Source organism: Psammomys obesus, unplaced genomic scaffold (genome assembly GCF_907164565.1).
Source record: "Psammomys obesus unplaced genomic scaffold, mPsaObe1.curated_primary_1811, whole genome shotgun sequence".
NCBI classification, from domain to species: domain Eukaryota; kingdom Metazoa; phylum Chordata; class Mammalia; order Rodentia; family Muridae; genus Psammomys; species Psammomys obesus.
In genome coordinates this window covers 1,698,613-1,719,361 of record NW_026585643.1, presented here as the reverse complement: position 1 = coordinate 1,719,361, position 20,749 = coordinate 1,698,613, and the positions used below count along the sequence as shown (strand labels likewise).

Here is a 20,749-nt window from a genome sequence, read left to right as displayed (position 1 = left end):
CACACACACACACACACACACACACACACACACACACACACACACACCACTATATCTTCATGCGATAAAAATAAAAAATCTCAGCATCCTGCCCTTCTTTATAGCCTCTCAATTGAAAGAGTTTGTTTGTGCATGTAGTCATAGCTTCGTTGGAAGCTGAGACATGAAGATGGCTTAAGTACAGAAGTCTCAGGAAAGCTAGGTAATATACTCATATATCTCTCTATTTCAAAATAAAATGTATTTGGATGATTTTTTTTTTAAAATTACTTTTATTTGTATGGGTGCTCTGACGGCATGTTTGTGTGCAGTTTCCTCAGAGGCCAGAAGAGGGCATCAAATCCCCTGGAACTGGAGTTACAGGTGGTTGTGAGCTCTCAAATGGGCTCTGGAAGAATAGCCAGTGCTTTTAACTGCTGAGCCATCTCTCCAGACCATGTGTAAAAAAAAAAAAAAAAAATTAAAAAAAATTTTTTTAGTATAGGAATATCTTTGTGTATGGGACAAGAGTACGAACTTTGTGTTTAAATATGTGAAATGAATAATTCATCTGGACCAAGTGATATGAACTTTTAATCCCAGCTATGTGGAAGGCCAACTAAAAGGATCAAAATTCAAGGCCAGCCCAGCAACCTAATGACCCCCCCCAAAAAAAAAAAAAAAAAAGAAGATCTCAGTGGTAGAATATTTCTCTGTGTAACTGTCCTGGACTCGCTTTGTAGACCAGGCTGGCCTCGAACTCACAGAGATCCTCTTGCCTCTGCCTCCTGAGTGCTGGGATCAAAGGCATGTGCCACTACACCTAGCTAGTAGAGTACTTTCTTCTTTTAAAGATTTATTTATTTATTTATTATGTGTACAGTGTTCTGCCTGCATGTACTCCTGCAGGCCAGCAGAGGGTGCCAGATCTCACCCATAAATGAGACAGTTGTGAGCCACCATGTGGTTCCTGGGAGTTGAACTCAGGACCTCTGGAAGAGCAGACGGTCTCTTAACCATTGAGCCATCTCTCCAGCCCTAGAGCACTTTCTTATCATGTGCTAAGGCCTTAGTTTCTATCCCCAAATCCCTAGCACTTCCATTAAAAATATAAATAATTTAAGCTAATAAATATTAAAGAAAACATGTTTTTAATTTTTCTGCCTTTGTACAAGCATACTTCATAACAGTCTAGAAGGGCTTATTCAAATTTGGTGTTTATTTAAGGTCTTCAGGGCTCTGTCCAGAATGTGGTGATGTGGAAAACGGCAGCTGTCAGACTCGGACTACTGCTCAGGTAGTGCTATCAGGGATGTGTGTGTCAGCTGTGAGGTCCACCCATGGGAGGGGAAGCCCAGGGGGGAAGGCCTATGTGAACCTGGGAAGCAGGTTTGAACTCTTTGTGCAGGAAATTTCTGGTTACCCAGAGTGTGATTCTGAGGAGTCCAGGCCAGAGAAGGGTGGATGCTTCACATCGTGGGCTGGTTTCAGCCATAGAAAGACCTGCATAGAACTTCTAAATCAGAGGGGAGAGGGCAGATGTGACTTTTGCATAGGTCTAAAGCAGTGGTCTCAACCTGTGGGTGGCGACCCCCCTGGGGTTGAAGGATCCTTTCACAGGGGTTGCCTAAGACCGTTGGAAAACACAAATATTCACATGGCGATTCATAACAGTAGCAAATTTATAGTTATGAGGTTTCAGAGAAACTAGTTCTGTGGTTGGGGGTGACCAAACATGAGGAACTGTATGAAAAGGCCCCAGCGTTAGGAAGGTTGAGAAGCCCTGGTCTAAAGTTAGAATGTGATTTCTGTTTCATCCCTCTACAAGCGCCCTGAATGGATGGCCACCATTAGTCTAAGTTACTCAGTATCCTTTACGCCTAACACAATAACTGTTGCTCAATAAATATTTTCCAAATCCGTGTGGTGGTTATACCAGCGGGATCTTTGGGCTCACTAGGGACAGGGAGGCGAGAACAGAAGAGAATCAGAGACAACATCAACAGTGGCAATGTGCACAGCTAGAATGCCAGCACTCCAGAGGCTGAGGCAGGAGAATGTGACCCTGAGTAGGCCTGGGCTACATAGCAAAACCAAAATTAACATCAGGACTGAGCACTGGCCTCCCAGCAAAAGTCAGTGTGCTGAGCCGAGGAGGTGGGGGTGAATGACAGCTTAGAATCCGCCTTTCTTTGCTCTTCTCTTCTCCTCCCCTCTCCTTCTGTAGTTCAAGCTGGCCTTGAACGGACACTGGTCCTGTCTCAGCTTCTCCAGCTCTGTGCTTATGGCACATGTAACCGAAATGTGCCCTCTCCTCCTCTTCTTCGTACAGTGCTGGGGCTTGAATGCATTCTACTTATGGAGCACAGACAGCTTTGTCTTTTTCATCCCTAGTCTCCTCTCCTCACACGTCCAGGTATCTTTTAGTGCCACCATCTACTTTCTAACCTCCAAGTCTTCCCCTGTTGTGCTTGAGATGTTCTTTGCCTCCTGGCTTTTCACTAGTCAGCACAACTCTTCCCTGAGCCTAGCTGTCACACCCAGCTCCTTTCCCCAGTGAGTGGTAACTGGCTTTTACCCGGAGGGGCTCAGGTGGCCTGAGCTTGTTTGGCCAGACTCCCTTCGACCCTTAGCAGCTTAGCCCTCCCACCCCTTCCCTGAGTCCTCCAGTAAACAAGAGGATCAGGACAGATATGACAGCTGCCTGGTGGGGGCAAGTGTCTGTTTAGGTCAGAGCAGGCATGAGAGGGGGCTGCACCCAAAGCTGCCAGCTCCTTTTTCTTTAGGGAACTTCTTGGGCCGCTTTCCTGGCTATCCACTGTAAAGCTACATCCCACTGGTATGCACCTGGCCTTCCTCGCTTTCATCATCCCTATTCCCATTTTGTAGCTGGTTCCTGGCCTTAAACTATATGCTTCCTCTAAGAAAACAAGCAGCAGGTCCAGGTGAAGAGTGACATTTCTAGTTGAATAGTGACACTACTTCATAGCAAGAGACCTAGGCATAGGCAGTCATTATGTCTGACTTCGGGCTTTTCATATGTGTGGAGGAAGCTTGGATTTCAAATGTCCTCCAAAGCTGGGAGTGGTGGTGCTCTCCTTTATGCCCTGTGCTCTGAGGTCAAGGTCAGCCTGGTGGACAAAGCGAGTTCCAGGACAGCCAGAGCTACACAGAGAAACCCTGTCTTGAAAAAAACAAAGCAAGCAAACAAACAAACAAACAAGTCCTCCAAAGGCACATGAATTAAAAATGTGTCGCTATTGGAAGGTGGCAAAAATTTCAAGAGGTGGGGCCTCGTGGGAAGTCTTCTGGTCATTGGGGTATGCCCTTGAGGGCAGCAGGGGCCGTATCCCTTTCCCTTTATTTTATTTTACTTTTTGTCCCGGTGATGCGGTGAGTAGCTTTAAGGTGTGTCTCTGCCATGACAACTTGGCTCAGTATAGCCAATAAAAGATGGTTGCTCACAGCCTGGGGTCTCTAACGCAGCAAGGCAAAACAAACCTCTTTCCAATTAAAGTTGATTACTTCAGCTGTTTATCGGAGCAATTGTGTCAGTGTTTGTTGTGACAAAACGCCTGGGGAAAAACCAAAGGAGGAGAGATTTCTAACGGTTTCAGCTTTCGCTGATAGTTGTGTGGTCCTATCGCTTTGGTCCAAATTCTTACATCATGACAGTGAAGATATGGTGAAACAGAGAGAAAGGAAGAGGGGAAAGAGAGAGAGGAAGGGGGAGAGATGGAGAGATGGAGGGTAAGAGGGAGGGAGGAGAAAGAGGGAGGGAGGAGAAGGAGGGACACAGAGAAACAACATACATCGATGGACTAAGGAGATACACCATTCACAGGCATTTTTTTTCTGTTAGGCTCCACCTTGTGAGAGCCAACTCAGTATGAACTCTTCAACTCATTAATTTATTGATAAGTTTAACACTCTCATCTAATTATTTCTCAATACGAAAGCAGAGATGGAAAATTAATGTAGTGTGGGCACACACACACACACACACACACACACACACACACACAGATGGGTTGAATGTAGGCATCTGTATCCCGTGATTCTCAAACGTTAGAGTCTATCAGAGCTGTTGGAAGGGCTTATTAAATCACAGATGCCTATAATTTAACGCCTACGATTTAATTTAATGTCCTACCTACAGAGTTTCTGATTCTGTGAGTTTGAGGTAAAGCCAGAGATTTTGTTTCTTCAAGTTCCCAAGAGACGATGCTGTTACTTATCTGGGACCACATTTTGGGAGCCTTAGTCTTAAGCAGCCTGCATGTATCAGCTCTTCCCTAACATATAAGGCTGGGACTAGGATAACCGTTATAACTGAGGACTCTTGGGGCTTACAGAGCCCAGAGCTTCCTCTGCATTGGACAAGAAGATCTATTAACTAACCAGTGTCTGGGAGTCCTCAGAAGGCAGGAAATACCCTTTAACTTGTGGAGTTTATTCCAGTACAGACCCTATTTAAACAGCTTCAGGCAGGTTTAAATGTCTCCTTGGCTAAGTCCTCATATCTCTGCCCCGGCTCCTCCTGGGAGGTGACAGCTCTTAAGAGGCGTTAGGAGATTAGGCTGAAAATGTAGGTCACACCCCAGCCGTCTGGCAATCACAATGAGTGAGAGAGGAGGAGAGAGGGACTGAGACTCAGCACAGGGAGCAGGTGAGAGGAAGCAGAGGCTCATGAGAGCAGCTACAAAAGTGTATTTAATGAGCTGGTGGTGATCAGCCTCTTTCGGTATCCCGGGGAAAGACTAGTGTTGTGGTCTTTTCCTGTTCCTTCTCTCAAGCTGGGCTGCTGGTCTTGGAGATGGCTATTAAGAGTGGGTTTCTACGTGGAGAAAGTTGCTTATCTAATACAGTGACTTCAGTGAGGCCTAAGGCCAGTCGGGGTGAAGGTGTGGCAGGGATTGAAATGTGAGGATTCTCAGAAAGAGGAAGCAGAAGCAACACACTGGATGAGAATGGGCAGGAGACTGTATACATCCCACAGCTGTAGCTGGGAGGTGCAGGGTCTTAAAAGATGGGGATGCTGGGAGTTCATTTGGACCTTTGCCAACCCTAGGCTTTGAGCGACTGGGCTGAGAATTGTGCTCACGTGGAGGAGTGGTGCTGGGGGCCCAATGTGGAGCTCTACTGGGCACCAAGCACACGGAATCGGGACCACCAATAAGAAGCTTTCTCGGGGAAGACGCCACACTTCCCTCTTTGAGAGCTGGTGGTACCTGTCCTTCAGTGTCCTCTGCACCCCTGCCCCAGGCCAATGAGATATGCAAATGAGCCCTTTATCTCATTGGCTGAGGCTTGAGGACCGCAGATGATCCCAGGGAACTAGCCCTTTAAGAGTGCCCTTTGGGCCCCCTTCTTATGGATACAGGGACACCGGACCCTGCTCTATGGCGTCCCTAATTTCCAGGAAAGCCGTGCCTTTTGAGTTCTGACAGACTGCAGCACCTCTGTCATTCCTAAAGTGAGTATGTATGGTGAGCCACCTGGGTGCCAGGCCTGTCACCTAGAGCTCTGCCTGTGATCCCTGTAGTCAGCCCTCCACTGTGTCTTATGTAGAATAGTCACTCTTCTGTGCCCTGCCCCACTCCTACCCTGGCTGCTATCACATCAGAGAGATAAGCAACCTCCCCCGCTTAACGGTTTAACAGCTCCCATTCTCTCGGGACACCTCTATCAGTGCCTCAGCATCTCCTTTTGCCAACGACTGGTTCTGTGTAGCCCCTCTGTCCTCTCAGGGTTGCAAGGGTCTGCTGAGGACAACTCTCACCTGGAAGGGAAGAGGGAAACCTTCTTTACTCTTCTTCCCCTGTGGTCGGAGTGTGGAAGTCTGAGATGTGGCTGAATCAAGAGACAGCTAAAGTCCTAGTGCTGGGGAATGAGATCCCCTGGACTGCTCCTGGGTGTGTGTGTGTGTGTGTGTGTGTGTGTGTGTGTGTGTGTGTCTGCTGGCCCTGGGAGCTGGGCCAGAGCTGCGACTGAAGTGTGAACCAGTGTGGTAATCTAGCCAGAGGTGTGCATGCGCTCCTCGGCTAACAAGGGAGCGTTTCTTAGTTTTGTAAATTTTGTACAGTCTGATGGATGACCGCTTGCTCGGGGCTTCTTGTTACTATACGTTTGTGCTTGTGAATCTGTGAGAGATGGGGCCGAGAGGCAGCCCATGGTAGAATTATCTGGGCACAGACCTCTCCTCCTAGGCTACTTCTCAGAATTAGTGTTCAGTAGAACACTCTCTGGGGGAGTTTTCAAATCTAACTGCCCTCAGCAAACAGCAGGACCGGACAGCGAAGGTGATCTGCTCAAATTCACAGAACATGGCAGGTTCTAAACCAAAGAAGGTCTGTCTTCATGGATTCTCTTTGGAGAGACTGCCTCAACCTTTCCTTTCCCATGAAAGTCTTCTTTAGAAGAGATTTGTCTATTGACTAACCCGGGGGCGGGGAGGGGGGATGTGTAACTGACACTATCCTGAAGGCTTGAAGAGAGATAAAGATAACAGAATAAAATTCTTACATCCTAAAATAATTCACAGCATAGCATCTTTCCATTGTCCTAACACACACACACACACACACACACACACACACACACTCGCACACTTGCACACCCTCACCCCCCTCCCCATAAAGAGAGCCACAGTTAATTAGGCACAAATTTTAATTGCCTGTAAGTGGAATAGTGCCTCTGGAGACGACCCAGCTTCTCAGAGTGTCCCGGCACCAGGGTTGGAGGCTCTGCCCTGGAGTTGTTGTTTTTCACGGATCCGGATCCCAGAGGCACCAAAGGGGGCCGTTAACACACCAGAGGCTAGGCTGTCCAGTTTGCCCTTCAGGCCTCCAGTTTCTTGTTGCCTGTCGGGAGCAGACCAGCAGTGGCTGTGCAGGGAACAGTGGCTTCATCACTGCTGTGGCTTCATCACTGCTCCGGCTCCACTCCCGAGTCCCAGAGCTCTAGTTTCAGGGCACTTAGGTCCTGGGGGAGGGAGGGATAGTGAAAGGGATAGCAAGGGATGGCAGACAGCCTCAAGCCTTTCCTCTCTCCTGCAGGAGCACCTCTCTCAGCTCAGTCCCAGAATGGCGCTTCCCCCAAGTCCCTTGGCTATGGAATATGTTAATGACTTTGACTTGATGAAGTTTGAAATAAAGAGGGAGCCCTCAGAGGGCCGATCGGGGCTCCCCACAGCCTCACTGGGCTCAACACCTTACAGCTCAGAGCCTCCTTCACCCACCTTCAGCGAGCCCGGCATGGTGGGCAGCGAGGGCCCCAGGCCAGGCCTGGAGGAGCTGTACTGGTTGGCCACCCTGCAGCAGCAGCTGGGGGCTGAGGAGGTGCTGGGGCTGAGCCCCGACGAAGCTGTGGAGCTGCTGCAGAACCAGGGCCCGGTCCCTGTAGAAGGTTACTATTCAGCGAGCCCAGGAGAGACAGGAGCCCAGCATGCCCAGGTGAGCGATCAACAGGTTTGTCTGAGGGTTGGAACACCTAAGGAAGGAGACCCGTCAAAGCAGGGAGGACGGCTCCTGGAGAGAATTAGTGACTGGAAAGAGACAGAGCAAGGTCCTTGACACAATCAGATAGAGAAACTGAGTTGTTTTTTTCCGAAACGGTAGAAATGGTTGAGTCCTGGAGAACAGGGATGATAAGATTAGGAGGAGGCCCAGAGATGTGGTTCAGGCCTTTAATCCCAGCTCTTGGGAGGCAGACGCAGGAAGGTTTCTGTAGAGTTCTAAGCCAGCCTGGTCCAAATGGTGTCCCTGGCCAGTCACGACTACATACTGGTACCGGTCAAAAGACAAAACAACAGAACAAGACAAGATTCCAAGGGGTCTCGAAGGGAAAAGAGCTTAGCATTTAAGAGCGTTGGGGGCGGCGGGATGAGCGATTGTGTGGAAACAAATGGATCGAGTGGGCAACGGCTGTGGCTGAGGTTGGCTTTTTCAAGGTTCCGTGTTTTCCCCAGCACCTAACCTTCTCAGAAAGGATTGGGACTCATCCTATTAATTATAGACACAGATGGGGGTGTTGAGGGCATTAGGATGTAATCCAAATCCTCGAGGGTCACCGGGTTGTGGCGTTCAGGACAGGGAAACGTGTAGTGTGTGGCGAGGGCGGGACCTGTCTGGGCGCGGGTCCCTGGGACACTGCGGACGGCTGAAGGGTACGCAGCGCTGGAGGCGCGACTGGTTGGTTGGCCAGAGCTCGGGGGCGGAGCCCACACTGCGACACTCGCGGAAGGGCCGGCAGGCACGCCACGGGGGGTGGGGTAGGGGTGGGGGTGGGATGGGGCGGGGGGGGGGCGAGGGTGGGGCGGCGTAGCTCCGGGGGGGGGGGGGGGGGGGGGACCTGGGGTGGGGTCTGTGGGAAGGGCGAGCACGCAGCAGGAGAAGGTTGGCAGCCCGGCGGGCTGGCTTTCCCAAGGGCTTCCCTGGCCGGCCCGGGGGACCCGAGTGTCCACGCGGGCGGGAGCCGCCCCGACCCCGGTCCCTGCGCTCTTTCTCCGCAGCTGCCCGAGAGGTTTTCGGACGCGGCGCTGGTCTCGATGTCCGTGCGCGAGCTGAACCGGCAGCTGCGGGGCTGCGGGCGAGACGAGGCCCTGCGGCTGAAGCAGAGGCGCCGCACGCTCAAGAACCGCGGCTACGCGCAGGCCTGCCGCTCCAAGCGGCTGCAGCAGCGGCGCGGGCTGGAGGCCGAGCGCGCCCGCCTGGCGGCCCAGCTGGACGCCCTGCGGGCCGAGGTGGCCCGCCTGGCTCGCGAGCGCGACCTCTACAAGGCCCGCTGTGACCGGCTGACCTCCAGCGGCCCCGGGGCCGACGACCACACGCACCTCTTCCTCTGAGCCTCTCAGGGCAGGGGAGTGTGGCTGGGTGGATGGCGCTAGAGGGTATCTATCACTCACCAAATCGCCACCCTGGATGGTCCGCACAAATATCCCCAAACTCCTGACCCTCGTGGCAAGCCTGAGGTTAGATGCCGGCCCTTTGCTGGAGATGAGTCCCCTCCCTTTGCAGGCCATGACTCTTCAGGATTAGGGCACTGAATTCTGTAGGGGCTAGTGCCTGTGCCGAGGGTGAAGGTGTGGGGGATGAGCGGGCGGCATGATGACCGGGACGGGGCGGGGATGCAGTTCCCCTCGCAGTAGTTCTTAATTCCAGGTTTTCAACCTGTAGCGTATTGATGCTGTGACGAACAACGAAGCTGCGTTTTCACTGAATCTTCGGATCCCTCATTTTAGGACTACTGAACTGTCAAGATTTCAGTGCCCTCAGACAAGACAGAGTAGTAGGTCAACTCAAGAGGCTTTGCTCTGCTCAACCCAGTGGCCTTGAGAGTCCTTGCGGCAGAGGCAGAACAAGCACCCTGATGCGAGCCTGGCAAAGGCTCAGCGGTGTCCCTGGCCATATGTCTGTCACCTTAAGCAAAACAATTGCTGTCAGACTCCAATTACTTAACTGGATGACTTCTGACACCGTTTTAGTTTTGGCCTCTTCCGCAGTGAGCAAATCTGAATGATGTCCCCGGAAGGCCCCAAGATGACGGCACTAAAGGGACACCCTGTTCTGCCTCAGCTTCCAGGCTGTGGCTTAGGCAGTGGACATGCGGCATGGTTCCTCTGGGTTCTCACTGGCCCTCTGTGGCTCGCTCCTGGCCGCCTAGGGTGTCCCTGCTGCCTCTTGCCTCTCAGAGCAGTAGACCTCACAGGATAACCGGGAGCTGAGAGAGCGTGGCTTTGGTGAATTAAATCTGACGTCCAGGAAAAACTAATGTTGTTGACTAAATGTTCTTGCAGTTTGAAACAAGTTAACCCTGTGTCACCGCTTTGGGTTAGTTAATGTTTTGTGCATTTACTGTGAGAGGGCGATGGGAAGGAGAGAGGTGGAGGGAGGGGGAGAGACCTTTTTTTGGGGGGGGGGGCCCGGCGGTTGTAGCCCAGGGGAAGATTGCTTGCCTATTTTGGGGGGAGGGGGCCTTTTTCGGGCCAGCGCGGGTACCTTCCGTTTCTAGAGGGCCGAGGAAAGAGGATGGGAGAGGGTGGGCGGGGAAGGGTGCAGATGGAGCCTCACCCACCTACCATCACCACTGCCACAACCAAAACCCAGGAGCCGCACTGGCCCTCGCTAGGCCTGTCTGTGGCTGTCCTCCAGGTCTCCTCACAGTTGCCATGGTAACCCAGCCCTCCAGTTCGGCAACATATGGGGAGGGCCTTTGGGCAGAGCAGAAGCTTTGAGCTGGGAGTGTCCACCTCATCAGCCGCTGTCATCTGTCCTCCGAGGGCATAATAAACAGGAGAAGCAGTCCTGCGTGGGGGAAGAGGCTCCCATATGTCCTTCTTCCTTCCTGCCCCCACTCCCCACCCCCTGACCAGCTGTCTCTCCTTTCCCCATTACACTTCTGCTCCCTCCAGCCCAGCTCCTCCTTCTACACAGGAGACTGACAATGGACCTTCCTCTCCTCCTCCCTGCACTTTTCTTTTCCTCCACGACCTTTGACCTTTCTCTCTGGCTGGGGCTCCTGTGAGGACCCCACAGCACCTTCCTCTGTGCATTCATTGTTGAAGGGAGAGTCTGGGGTAGAGGGAGTCCACCTAGGGTCTCAGCTCCTCTTCCTTTACTCTGTGTCCTTTCTTCTTTTCTACTAGGTAGCCCAGGCTGGCCTCAGATCTTCCTGACTTTACTTATTTATTTATTTTTTTTGAGACTGGGTCCCACTGTGAAACCCTAGCTGGCCTGGAATTCACTTTGTAGACCAGGCTGGCCTTGAACTCATAGAGATCCACCGGCCTCTGCCTTGTGTGTGGGGACTAAAGCTACGTGCCACCGCTGCTGGCCCAGCTTCCATTCTCTGAGTGCAGGCGTTACTTACGGGCATGGGACACAACACTCACCTTTCCCTTACTGCGAATCTCACTCCTGTTCCCTTCTGTCCTTTGGAGCTCCAATCCAGACCCATTGCTTCTCTTGCACCCCTTTCTTATTTACACACCTTGTACGCTTATGCCCACACACCAGGCCGCAGTACACATATGCTAGGTCTCCTCTGGACCCTGTGGGTAGCCCTCAAGCGAAGGTTTTGTGCTGCAGTGATGAAGAGCGGGGGTACTGTTCCAGCTCTGGCTGCATTCTGACTCTGGAGAGTTAAAATCAAGCCTCACTGGCTTTGCCAGAGAAATGGAGAAATGGTTCTATGACTTGCTGTCACAGTACACGCATTTAGAGAGGCCACGTGTGGCGGGTGCTAAGGAACAGTGCTCACGGCTGGTGCTCTAGTGCTGATGTTATCAGGAAGAATATCCAGCTGGACTTCCCGAAACTTCAGACTGCACTCCTGGAAAAATCAGGCCTTCCAGACCTCAGCTGCCCTCTCCGTGTTCCTAATTCATTAGCAGACCTGCGGGGCGGCACCCCTTCACTTTTTCCCACAATCCCTTCTTGGCCTGCCCCACAGCTGTGTGGGGGCTGGGGCTCAGCCCCTGGGACACTCAGCAGGGCTCTGGAGACAGCTCTAAGAAAGCATCAGCCCACTCTTTCCACAGCCCCTCATTACCTTCCCCCATCTCCTGCAATTAACAGCTGTGGTATTCAGACCCCCTGGGCTTGGGAGGTGAGGGTAGGGGCCCCTCAGATCCTGCCAGCACACAGTTGGGTTAAGGCTGCCAAGACAAGAGCCTGCTATGGGAGGCCTGGCTCTGATCTGAGGTCGGCCCCCATTTTCTATGGCGTATGTGTGTGTGGACATGACTGTTCCAATGGGCCCCTGAGGCAGGAGGGGTGAAGGCCGGAGCGCTGGGGCACTAGTTCCCTTTATTAACATCCATAAAGTCACAATCACTGAAGAAAGTTACTGAGGGTCCACAGAGTTGAGGGGGATGAGGCTTGGAGACATGGGAACAGGGCCCAACACTCACTTCCAGGACCCAAAGGGCATTGCTGGTCCAAGAGGCAGAGACACTGGTCACTGGAGTCACAAGGGTCAGCACAGGCACCTGAGAGGGGAAGGATAGCAAGAACAAAAACCAACAAAACCCACTCCATCAGTCAAGACAGGCTGTTTGGAAGCGCCACTCTGAACCCCTTTGGTATCTACCCCTTTGGACCCCCAGAACTCACTGAGAGACTGAGGGGGTGTTGCTTGTGTCGAGAGGCATCACGGGCTGGGGCTGGGGGTCACAGCTGGTGTGGAAGGTCTGGGAGCTCCCGGACTGATACCTTGGCTGGCATAGTACTCTACCACCTGCCGGGGAACCTCTGCCAGGACGCACTTAGCTAGTGCAGAGGGCGCGGCCTGGGGAGGGAAGGAGATGGGTGAGAAGCCCGGGAGTGGGGCCAGCTGGGGCAAGCGAACAAGCGAACAAGCGGTGGGGCTTCAGAGTCACATGCTGGATTCTGGCGACCTTCGAAGGGCGCGGAGAGGGTGAGAAAGACAGCTTCGGAGGCAGGGCACACACTGCTGGGAAGCCCTTCTGCCGGGACAGAGTAGCGAATACTCACGTCCTTGAAGTCCCTGAAGGGCACAAACTGGACAATGTCACGGGCCGCAGGTACCCCTTTTGGGCAACGCAGGGTTCCGTCGTCCCCGTCCAGCAGCCGCATGTCGGAGAAGTCAGCGTTGCCCACGCCCACGATAATGATGGACATGGGTAGGCGGGAGGCTCGCACGATGGCTGCCCGGGTCTCAGCCATGTCGCTCACCACGCCGTCAGTGAGCACCAGCAGCACTGAGTACTTCTGAGGGCAAGCAGAGGGGGGACGTGAGTTGCGTCTGGGTGGAAGGGCGCCGGCGCCATCCGAGGACACACAGGGCAGCCCTCCTCACCGTGGCTTGGCCAGTGCTCTGCTCACGCTGCGCTGGCTCGGCCACGCGGTTGATGATGGGGGCCACGTTAGTAGGGCCATAGAGCTGGATCTGAGGCAAGCAGCGGCGGTAGGAGGCGATGACCCCTGAGATCTCTGTGGCCAAAGAGAAGAGGTGAGGCTGGCAGGAGCCGGCCGAGAGCACTCCAGACACAGCTGGACGGTCATTTCTGTTCTAGACCTGATGGCTCCCAGCCTCTCGCTAAGCAGAGAGTCAGATGGTCCCTGGGGCTGGGGGGAGTAAATGGGCAGGTACTAGGGGTCACAGGGCTCGAACTCTTCCCGAAAGAAGACAGGCCTTGGGTGGGAGGAAGGGACAGCACAGGAGGCCGAGGACATGGGAGTGGACATCCCACTGAGGCGGTGCAAGCTTGTGTGGTAGTGAGGGTCGGTGGGACCCTCCCAGCTTACCTTCACACTCAGGGTTTTCTGGGTCAAAGTTGATGGCGAAGTCATGGGACACCTGTGAGGGGTAAGGACGGAGCGGTGAATGGAGGGTATCCCCTCCATGGCTCCCTCGCCGGCTTCCTGACTCTCTCACCCAGCCTACCTCAAAGTTTGGCGGGATTCGAGCTCCGAAGCCAAAAGCCGGGAACCGCTTATCACTGCAGAGAAGAAAAGGCTGTGGAGCTCCTGGGCGAGAACTGCGCCCCCTGACCTCCGCCCTGCCCCTACCTGTCATAGTCCTGGCAGATGCCTCCCACCGCGCGGAGGGCCTGCAGGTAGTGGTTGGGCTGCCGGGGACTGAGGCAGTGCAGGGACTGGCTGCTCCTCGGGTCCCCATTGGAGGCTGTGAAGTCGATGGCCACCTGGGTGAAGGCGGGGAAGCCAAAGGCGGCAGCCGTGAGCATCAGCAACAGGCCAGGCTGGAGTGCCAGGGTTAGAGTATGTTGAAAGGACCGAGACGGGTCTAGGGGAGCCCATAGCCAGCCTGATGGTTGATGCAGGGTACATGGGGTGCCCAGTTAAGGGGAGCGAGACTCTGGCTTCCTTCAGTTTGCATGGACTTAGCCGCTCCCTCTTTCTTGTCCGCCCCGCAGCACCCCAACCTTTTCCCCCCACGGTCTTTACCGTGAAGCTGATCTGGCAGCCACCCATGATGTAATCCAGGAAGGTGTGTACCTTTTCCACCTGGCGGGGGGGGGGGGGGGGGGGGGGGGGGGGGTGGGCCCCTTCGGAGGGAAGCCGGGGGAGGGCTGGAGGGGGGGGGGGGTGGGTGGGGGTGGGGGGGGAGGGACTGGAGCTTTAAAGGTTGCAGCCAAGGAAGGTGTGGAACAAGGGTTCACAGTTCCCAGAGCAGGTCTTTAAATAAGTGTAAGAAATAAATGGCTGGAGTGATGGCTCAGTAGATAAAGGTACTTGTGTTGCCCAGCCTGAAGACCTGGGTTTGGTCTCTGGGACCAACAGAGCGGAAGGAGAGGATTGGCTCCCGAGAGTTGTTCTCTGACCTGCACACGTGCTCTGTGGCACTAACGTGTCCTCACAAGTACACCCCCAGCAAATAGATGTAAAGATTTAAAAGCTAAAAGGCGAGGAAGGGCATGGCTCTGAGGTTGCGGTAGGGCAGGGCAGAGGACGCCTGAGTTGTGAACTGTCACCTACTGTGCACTGGGCCAGCACCACTGTCCCTGAGCTCTTGTAGTTCTTCTTCTTGTCCCGGTACTTGGGGTTGATACAGTCCCACTGCATCTAGACCCACGCCCCAACACAGAGTCAGAGCGCATCCAACAGGCCTTCTCGCCCCTTCCTGCCCTGCCGCCGCTCCCAGGACAAGACCTGACCCTTGTCATGACCCCGTCCCTCCTGCCGAGCCTGGGCATTTCCCACCCGCTTCTGTCTCCAGTCACCCAGATGATGTGTTCGGCACCCCACCCCCCAGGATTTCTCCCAGGGTCCTGGGGTTGGGATGGGGTCTCTGGCACCTCCTGCCCAGGGTTTGCTGTCCCTTCCTGCATTTCCTGGAATGTGCTGGTGAACTCGCCAATGAAGTCATGCTTCCCGCTGGAGTCATAGTCATACACCAGGAACTGAAGGGAGTGGGAAGAGGCCGGATCAGGGCTAGGGACCTTCTCCATGTAGTGGCTCCAAAGGTGCCATAGGGATCTCACAGTGTCTTGGTCCTTAACCTACCCGGAAGCCACCTGCTAAACTTCACTCTTTAGCTCACTCTGGCAGGGAGCTGGCCTCAGATAAAGGGACCTCTGTGGTAAGCTTAACACTGAGCTGTGAGCTGTTATTTATCCCACAGAGACTAGCACTTATCACATGAGGGGGGGGGGGCTTGCTGTACCCTGGGGAAGGTAGACAGCAGAGTTGATGATCCAAGGGGCTTTACCTTGAGAGGCCGGTGGGCGTCACAGCTGCACAGAGAGTGTAAGGACAGGCGGAACGGCTCCCAGCTGGGGTTCAGGTTGTTTTTCACCACCTTGGGGAGGCACGGGGACCTTGTTATCGCCTGTCTAGGTTTCTTTACTATAATCTGCCCACCTTCATCCCATAGCCCTGTGCACCAACCTCAGTCCTCCAGACCAGCTGCTCACTCTGGTCTCCATTGGTCTTGTAGATCTCCATGAAAGGGTCAGACTTGCTGAAGAGATCCTGGAGATGCAAGGAAACAGGCTCGTGGGTCTGGGAGATCTTCGAGGAGGGGTGGGGAGGGAGTAACACTGAGAAGACAGACTGGGGTCTGACTCTAGTGGGAAGCCTATGGTTCTCTAATGGGGTGTGGACGCTTGGACTCTGGGCTTCCAACCTTGTTGTCCAGCTTGTGGGCTCTGAAGGTAAGTTTCACATAGTCATTGGTGCCTGATACCTCCTCAGCCACGATCTGTAAAAGGGACACAGAGTTAGGGATTCTCTCCCCACTGGAAGGGCTACCGTATACGCTTCCCACAAATGAAGGTGGCCGTAAGCACAGTATCATGATGGATGTCCACACGGGGACACTGAAGCTTGGCCCCACAGGGAGCAGAGTTCCTCTCCCTACCGTGATAGTAGACTTGCCCGCAGTCTTCCCATTCTTCAGCAGTAATGGTTTAGTGACCTTGGTTTGTGACACAATCTAGAGAGAGAGGTAGAGGGGAGTCTGGCTGTAATGCATGCACCTGCCCTGGCCAAGGTATGAGGGTAAAAAAGCAAATGCCCACAGGGCGTCTGTAGGTCAGCTTTGCGATTGGGCTAGAGTGGATTCCATTTCTACAGCAGCCTGAAGAGAGAGGTGCTGAGGAGGGGAGCGTGGTTCAGTGGTAGAGAGCAGCTTAGCCATGGGTTCAATCCCCAGCACCAAACACAACAGTAATAAAAACCAAAGAAGCACCAACAAGTACGCCTGCTGAACCCCCCCCAATCCCGTTCAGACGGGTAAAGCGGGCTAAGCATCTTGTCCAAGGTGCACCTCCCATGGATGGAAGGGAGGGCTCCAGCCAGAGCCAGCTTCGGAGCTGACAGAGCTGACAGGGAGGCAGAGAATGCAGGGACTGGGCTGCCATGCGGACCTGGCCCAAGGTGCACTCTGTGGAGCCAAGGAAGGTGTCACTGCTGGGGCTGGTGGCTCCATCCTCGGCGTCGAACACGTGGAATTGCAGTGGCTGCTTTTCTTCAAAAAAGTATTCGACTGCCAGCACCCGGGAGAAGACGGGGCTGGAACAGGAGCGCAGCACCTCCGTGCGCTCCACCTGCAGCGGGAGGGAGAAGGACCCTCTGGGACCCTCTGGCTACGTGTCTGTGTCCTTTAACTCCCTGCCCACAGGGGCTCCCCCCCGGCAGTTAGTGCCTTTCTTTCTTAGCGGACTTCGGATTTTGGGGTACTGCTTGACCGCTACACCTCTGTGAACGCTTGACTAAGACCGTTTGGCCTTCTAAGGATGGCACGCTCAGGTTCAAGGTTACCCACGTGGCTAGAGAAGGTCCTTTGAGAGCCTCACACTCCCCCATGAGGTTTGCGTCCCCCCCCCCCCGCTCACCCTCCCTCCTTCCTGGGGTTAACAAAGGTTAGTCAAGGGAAACCTCACCAAGCTGCCCTCACCTCCACCCACTGGTCATCGGAGTAGAGCTTGAGCAGCACGCAGGGATGCGGCTTTGTGAGTGTGTCTCGGTCCAGGAGGCCGTGGCAGGACACCCGCAGCTCAACTCGAGAGGCTCCCAGGGTCATGGCGGGGGGCTCGGGCACCCATTCCATCTCAGGGTCCGACATGGCACTGTGGGGACAGAACAGAGGGTCTGGACAAAAAGAGGAGGAGCTTGCCTCTTGGAGGTCCTGGATCCCCCCATTGCTCTTCTTGTGGAGGCTCTGGGGGTCCTGCGGGCAGCCCACCTCCCTTGCCCTCTGTTTGACTTCCCTGGAGCTCTGAGCAGCAAAGAACAGGAGTCCAGAGCTCCCGTGCTTCTGTCACTGTGCCAGTCTAGGTGTCATGGATGGGGCTGGAAAAGACTGGAGGGTTGGGATGGAAGTGGGTTCCTGGCAGTCTCGGCTCCTAGGCCATCGATTGATTTGTGCTTACTGCTGTCTCAGCACCTTCTGCTATTTCCCGACTGGTATATGAGCCAGAGCTGCACTCAGTCTTGGCACTAGGGAACCGAACTGGGGCAAAGGGGTGGGCAGGAGAGTGGAGAGGCCCCTGGAGGTCTGACGAGGATGGGCCTCAGGGAAAGAGTCTACAGTAGACAGAAGGAGACAGCTTGGCAGTGGAAGGTGCCATGCCAAACTGTCCCCGTCATCTTAGTGTCCCCCACTCACTGGTTGGGTGAGGGGAAATGAGAGGTGGTGGGCTTGGGGAGTGAGAGCTGGGACTAGGGCTCTGTTGTGAGCTCTTCAGAGGATTGACAAGCCCGCAGCCCTCCCCACCTCTCCTGTTCCCACACTTCTTGGCAACCACAGGCACTGTCTCTTAGCGACAGGGTTTTGGGGGAGCCACGGCCCCCACCATGCTGCCAGTGGGATGCATGCGCACCGCCGCCCCCCAGAAGAGTCGCCAAGCCTCAGGCAGCGGCTGACAGGGGGATGCCGGCCCGAGTTCATGGCCGGTCAGCCCATCTATCTGTGCCTGCCCAGATCTCAGGCTGAAGCTGTCTGATCCATGCCATGCTTCCTGAGTGAGTGCCCACTGGTGTGCCTGAGTGCCCCACCCTCTGTCTGTCCCCCTCTGTCCTGTGTCCATCTCCACGAGGGCGTGACAGTCCCGTGTCTCCGTCAGACCTGGGACGGTTCCCTGGCTGGATACCAGCCTCCCGATGAGATATCTTCATGGTTGTGTGAGGGAGGGTCCGGGCTGGGCTCTCTCTGCCTATCAGCCACAAGTCAGTTACTGTGGAGTGAGGCAGGCAGCGGCATGTGGTGGAGAGGGGATCAGGTAGGGTCTGGCTGGCGACTTCTCTGGGAGCCAGAGGAGATGTTATGGAGACTGGGCCAGGGGAGGCAGGACTCAGACTGGATGAGGGAGGGAGGGTGGGCTCACCTGGGCTCTTAGTGGGGGTCTCCTCTCTCCAGCTTTCCGGGCCCTGCCCCTGACTTCCTTGCTGCTCCAGCCGCTGGCGCTGGCTCCAGCTCCGGCTCTGCTGCTATTTATGGGGCCAGGATGGGGAGGAGGGGGGCCACAGCACCAGCTCCCCCCCCCTCTGCACAGACTGGTTGGGAGGGAGAGGAGGGGAGGGGCAGGGACACTGCCTGGGAGGGAGCCACAGAACCAGGGAGGAGGGCGGGCTGTGGGGAGGTCCAAGGCGGGACCCCCACAGACACAGTGACACACATCTCCTTCACATCACGCCCACAGCCAGCACCACAGAGACACACACATCGCAGCGGTACACGCACACACACGTCCACACGGAGGGAGGATGGCGACCCACGCACCCACGACTCACAGGCTCACACATATCTTGACACGCGCAGGCGCCAGTACACAAACTCACAGTGACACCATGACAGTTATAGCCCCACCGATGCGCAGTGGGAAACACACTCTCACAGCACTTTCAAGAGTATCACACTGGCTAAGGATATTCGTAGCTACATATAAAAGAACACTAGGCTGTATTGTGACATACACACAGACAACAACTCTCACTAACCTGCCACACAACAGAATGTTGATATCCGCACTCTCCTTAAAAGCCATCACGCGCCACACTGAGCCTCATGGGAATGACGTCCAGTTCCCGAGTTACCCTTCTGTGGGGAAGTGTGGAGCGTGAGCACTCCACAGGCTCTCATTCTAGTCATACAGCGCTGGAGGGAAGGCTTGTACACTTAGCCCATCTGCTGGAAGACTGATTCCCATGAACTGACCGTATGCCACCACAATGGATGGACCTGGTGTTCCACCCCTTCACCCCCCCCCCCCCAGATCCAACCCTTATGGTCACAAACTCATGAGAGGGGCTGGGCCTGGCACAAAGCTTAAGGAAACAGGAGTTACACATTCTCAGTGAGATCAGAGGAAGCGAGAAGCTTCTGGACGGCTACAAGCCACGTGGGGAGACATTTGGGAGTGGTGGTCTGGGGAGTACTGGAGCTTAGTCACAGCAATGCCTTCGACCCCCACCCCGGAAGCTGCTTATTTATTAAGGCAGAAGCAATTTTTTAACTACCTCCTGAGTGCCAGAGATTGGGCCAGGCGCTGGGGCTGGTCAGGAGACTGAGACACAGCTCCTGTTCCTGAGGAGGCAGATGGAGACCCACACAGACACGCTCAGATAGTATGAAGTGCAGTTAAGTCTGACATAACGAATTATGCGCAGGGCAAAATGGAGGCTTGATCTGGATGAGAGGCGAGAGCCTCAAGAAGGATGTTAGAGAGAGGGGCCTGGGGGAGTTCCTGACTTAAGATCATATTTGTTAGGACATACCAGAAATGGTTAGCATAAGCACTGTGTTTTTTTTCATGTTGTAGAGACCTGTTAACTATGAGCTACTCTATGTTGAGATTTTTTGATTATTAAGGGTTTTCACGGGTGGGGCTGGAGAGGTAGATCAGCAGTTAAGGGCACTGCTTGCTCTTCCCAAGGACCTGGGTTCCATTCCCAGCACCCATATGGCGGCTCACAACCACTTGTAACTCCAGTTCTAGGGAATCTAATGCCCTCTTTTTGCCTCCATGGGCACTGCATGCATGTGGCTCACAGACATACAAACAAGCACAAAGCCCATACACATAAAATAAAGATAGAGGCTTTGAAAAAGTAACGTCCACAGGAGGCTGGAGAAGGCTCAGTGCTTTAGAGCCCTTGTTGCTTTCAGGGAACCTGGATATCCAGCACCGACAGGGTGGCTCACAGCCATCTGTAACCCCAGTTCCAGGAGGTCTGATGCCCCCATTTAGCCTCCACAGCTAACAGGCATGGTACATACATGTAGGGAAAACATTCATACATGTGAATAAAAAAACGAGTATCTAAAGGAAGGCTGTGGAGATGGCTCAGCAGGAAAGGGCTGCTGCCACTAAACTTGGGGACATGAGTCTGATCCTGGGACCCACATGGTAGGGGAGGCCTGACTCCCCCAAGTATGTTCTGACTGCCACCTGCATGCTGCGACACGTCTGCTCATATGCAGGTACACAGAATAAAATGTTAAAAGGGCACCCATCGGCTAGCACAGCGTTCAGTATGTTGGTGAGCGAATGTGTGAGCACAGGCACACACATGCACACAAGCTTCCCTGCTACACTGACTAGGGTCTTTTGATCCTAACACGATCCCTAGAGCTAGAAAACCGCTGTGTTTTCCCTGCCGCGTTAGTCTCTTTCACAGCCCGGATCCTGCACAGAACCCACCACTTGCCATTCTTTGTCAGCACTTCTGTCATTCCAGCATCTCCTCCTGGAGCCCCAGACTCGTACCTGTGAGCTGTTCTTTACTTTCTCCGACCGTGGCCCAACCCTGGGGGCTCACGAGAAGAGGGTGAGGTGGGCGCGATG

At 54.2% G+C, this 20,749-nt stretch overlaps 2 protein-coding genes across 4 annotated transcripts; one reads left to right on the top strand and one right to left on the bottom strand.

Annotated features, from left to right (window-relative positions):
- Nucleotides 1-7,064: 7,064 nt before the first annotated feature.
- Nucleotides 7,065-9,798, top strand: Nrl (neural retina leucine zipper). Its single transcript, XM_055617860.1, has 2 exons — nt 7,065-7,433; nt 8,492-9,798. The coding sequence occupies exons 1-2, from the start codon at nt 7,065-7,067 to the stop codon at nt 8,822-8,824; spliced, it is 702 nt and encodes a 233-aa protein (XP_055473835.1). The 3' UTR covers nt 8,825-9,798.
- Nucleotides 9,799-11,772: 1,974 nt separating this feature from the next.
- Nucleotides 11,773-18,978, bottom strand: Cpne6 (copine 6). 3 transcript variants are annotated; one of them, XM_055617740.1, is made up of 18 exons: nt 18,903-18,978; nt 18,290-18,392; nt 16,861-17,054; nt 16,331-16,510; nt 15,823-15,897; nt 15,589-15,663; nt 15,351-15,434; nt 15,172-15,261; nt 14,759-14,863; nt 14,439-14,525; nt 13,908-13,967; nt 13,512-13,645; nt 13,387-13,441; nt 13,248-13,299; nt 12,799-12,932; nt 12,474-12,710; nt 12,093-12,267; nt 11,773-11,968 (listed from the first exon to the last, which is right to left on the bottom strand). In XM_055617740.1, the coding sequence occupies exons 3-17, from the start codon at nt 17,026-17,028 to the stop codon at nt 12,130-12,132; spliced, it is 1,674 nt and encodes a 557-aa protein (XP_055473715.1). In that variant the 5' UTR covers nt 17,029-17,054; nt 18,290-18,392; nt 18,903-18,978; the 3' UTR covers nt 11,773-11,968; nt 12,093-12,129. The 3 variants fall into 3 exon arrangements, with proteins under 3 accessions (XP_055473715.1, XP_055473698.1, XP_055473708.1); XM_055617723.1 differs by having other exon boundaries at nt 16,861-17,032; XM_055617733.1 differs by lacking the exon at nt 18,903-18,978 and having other exon boundaries at nt 16,861-17,032; nt 18,290-18,809.
- Nucleotides 18,979-20,749: the final 1,771 nt, after the last annotated feature.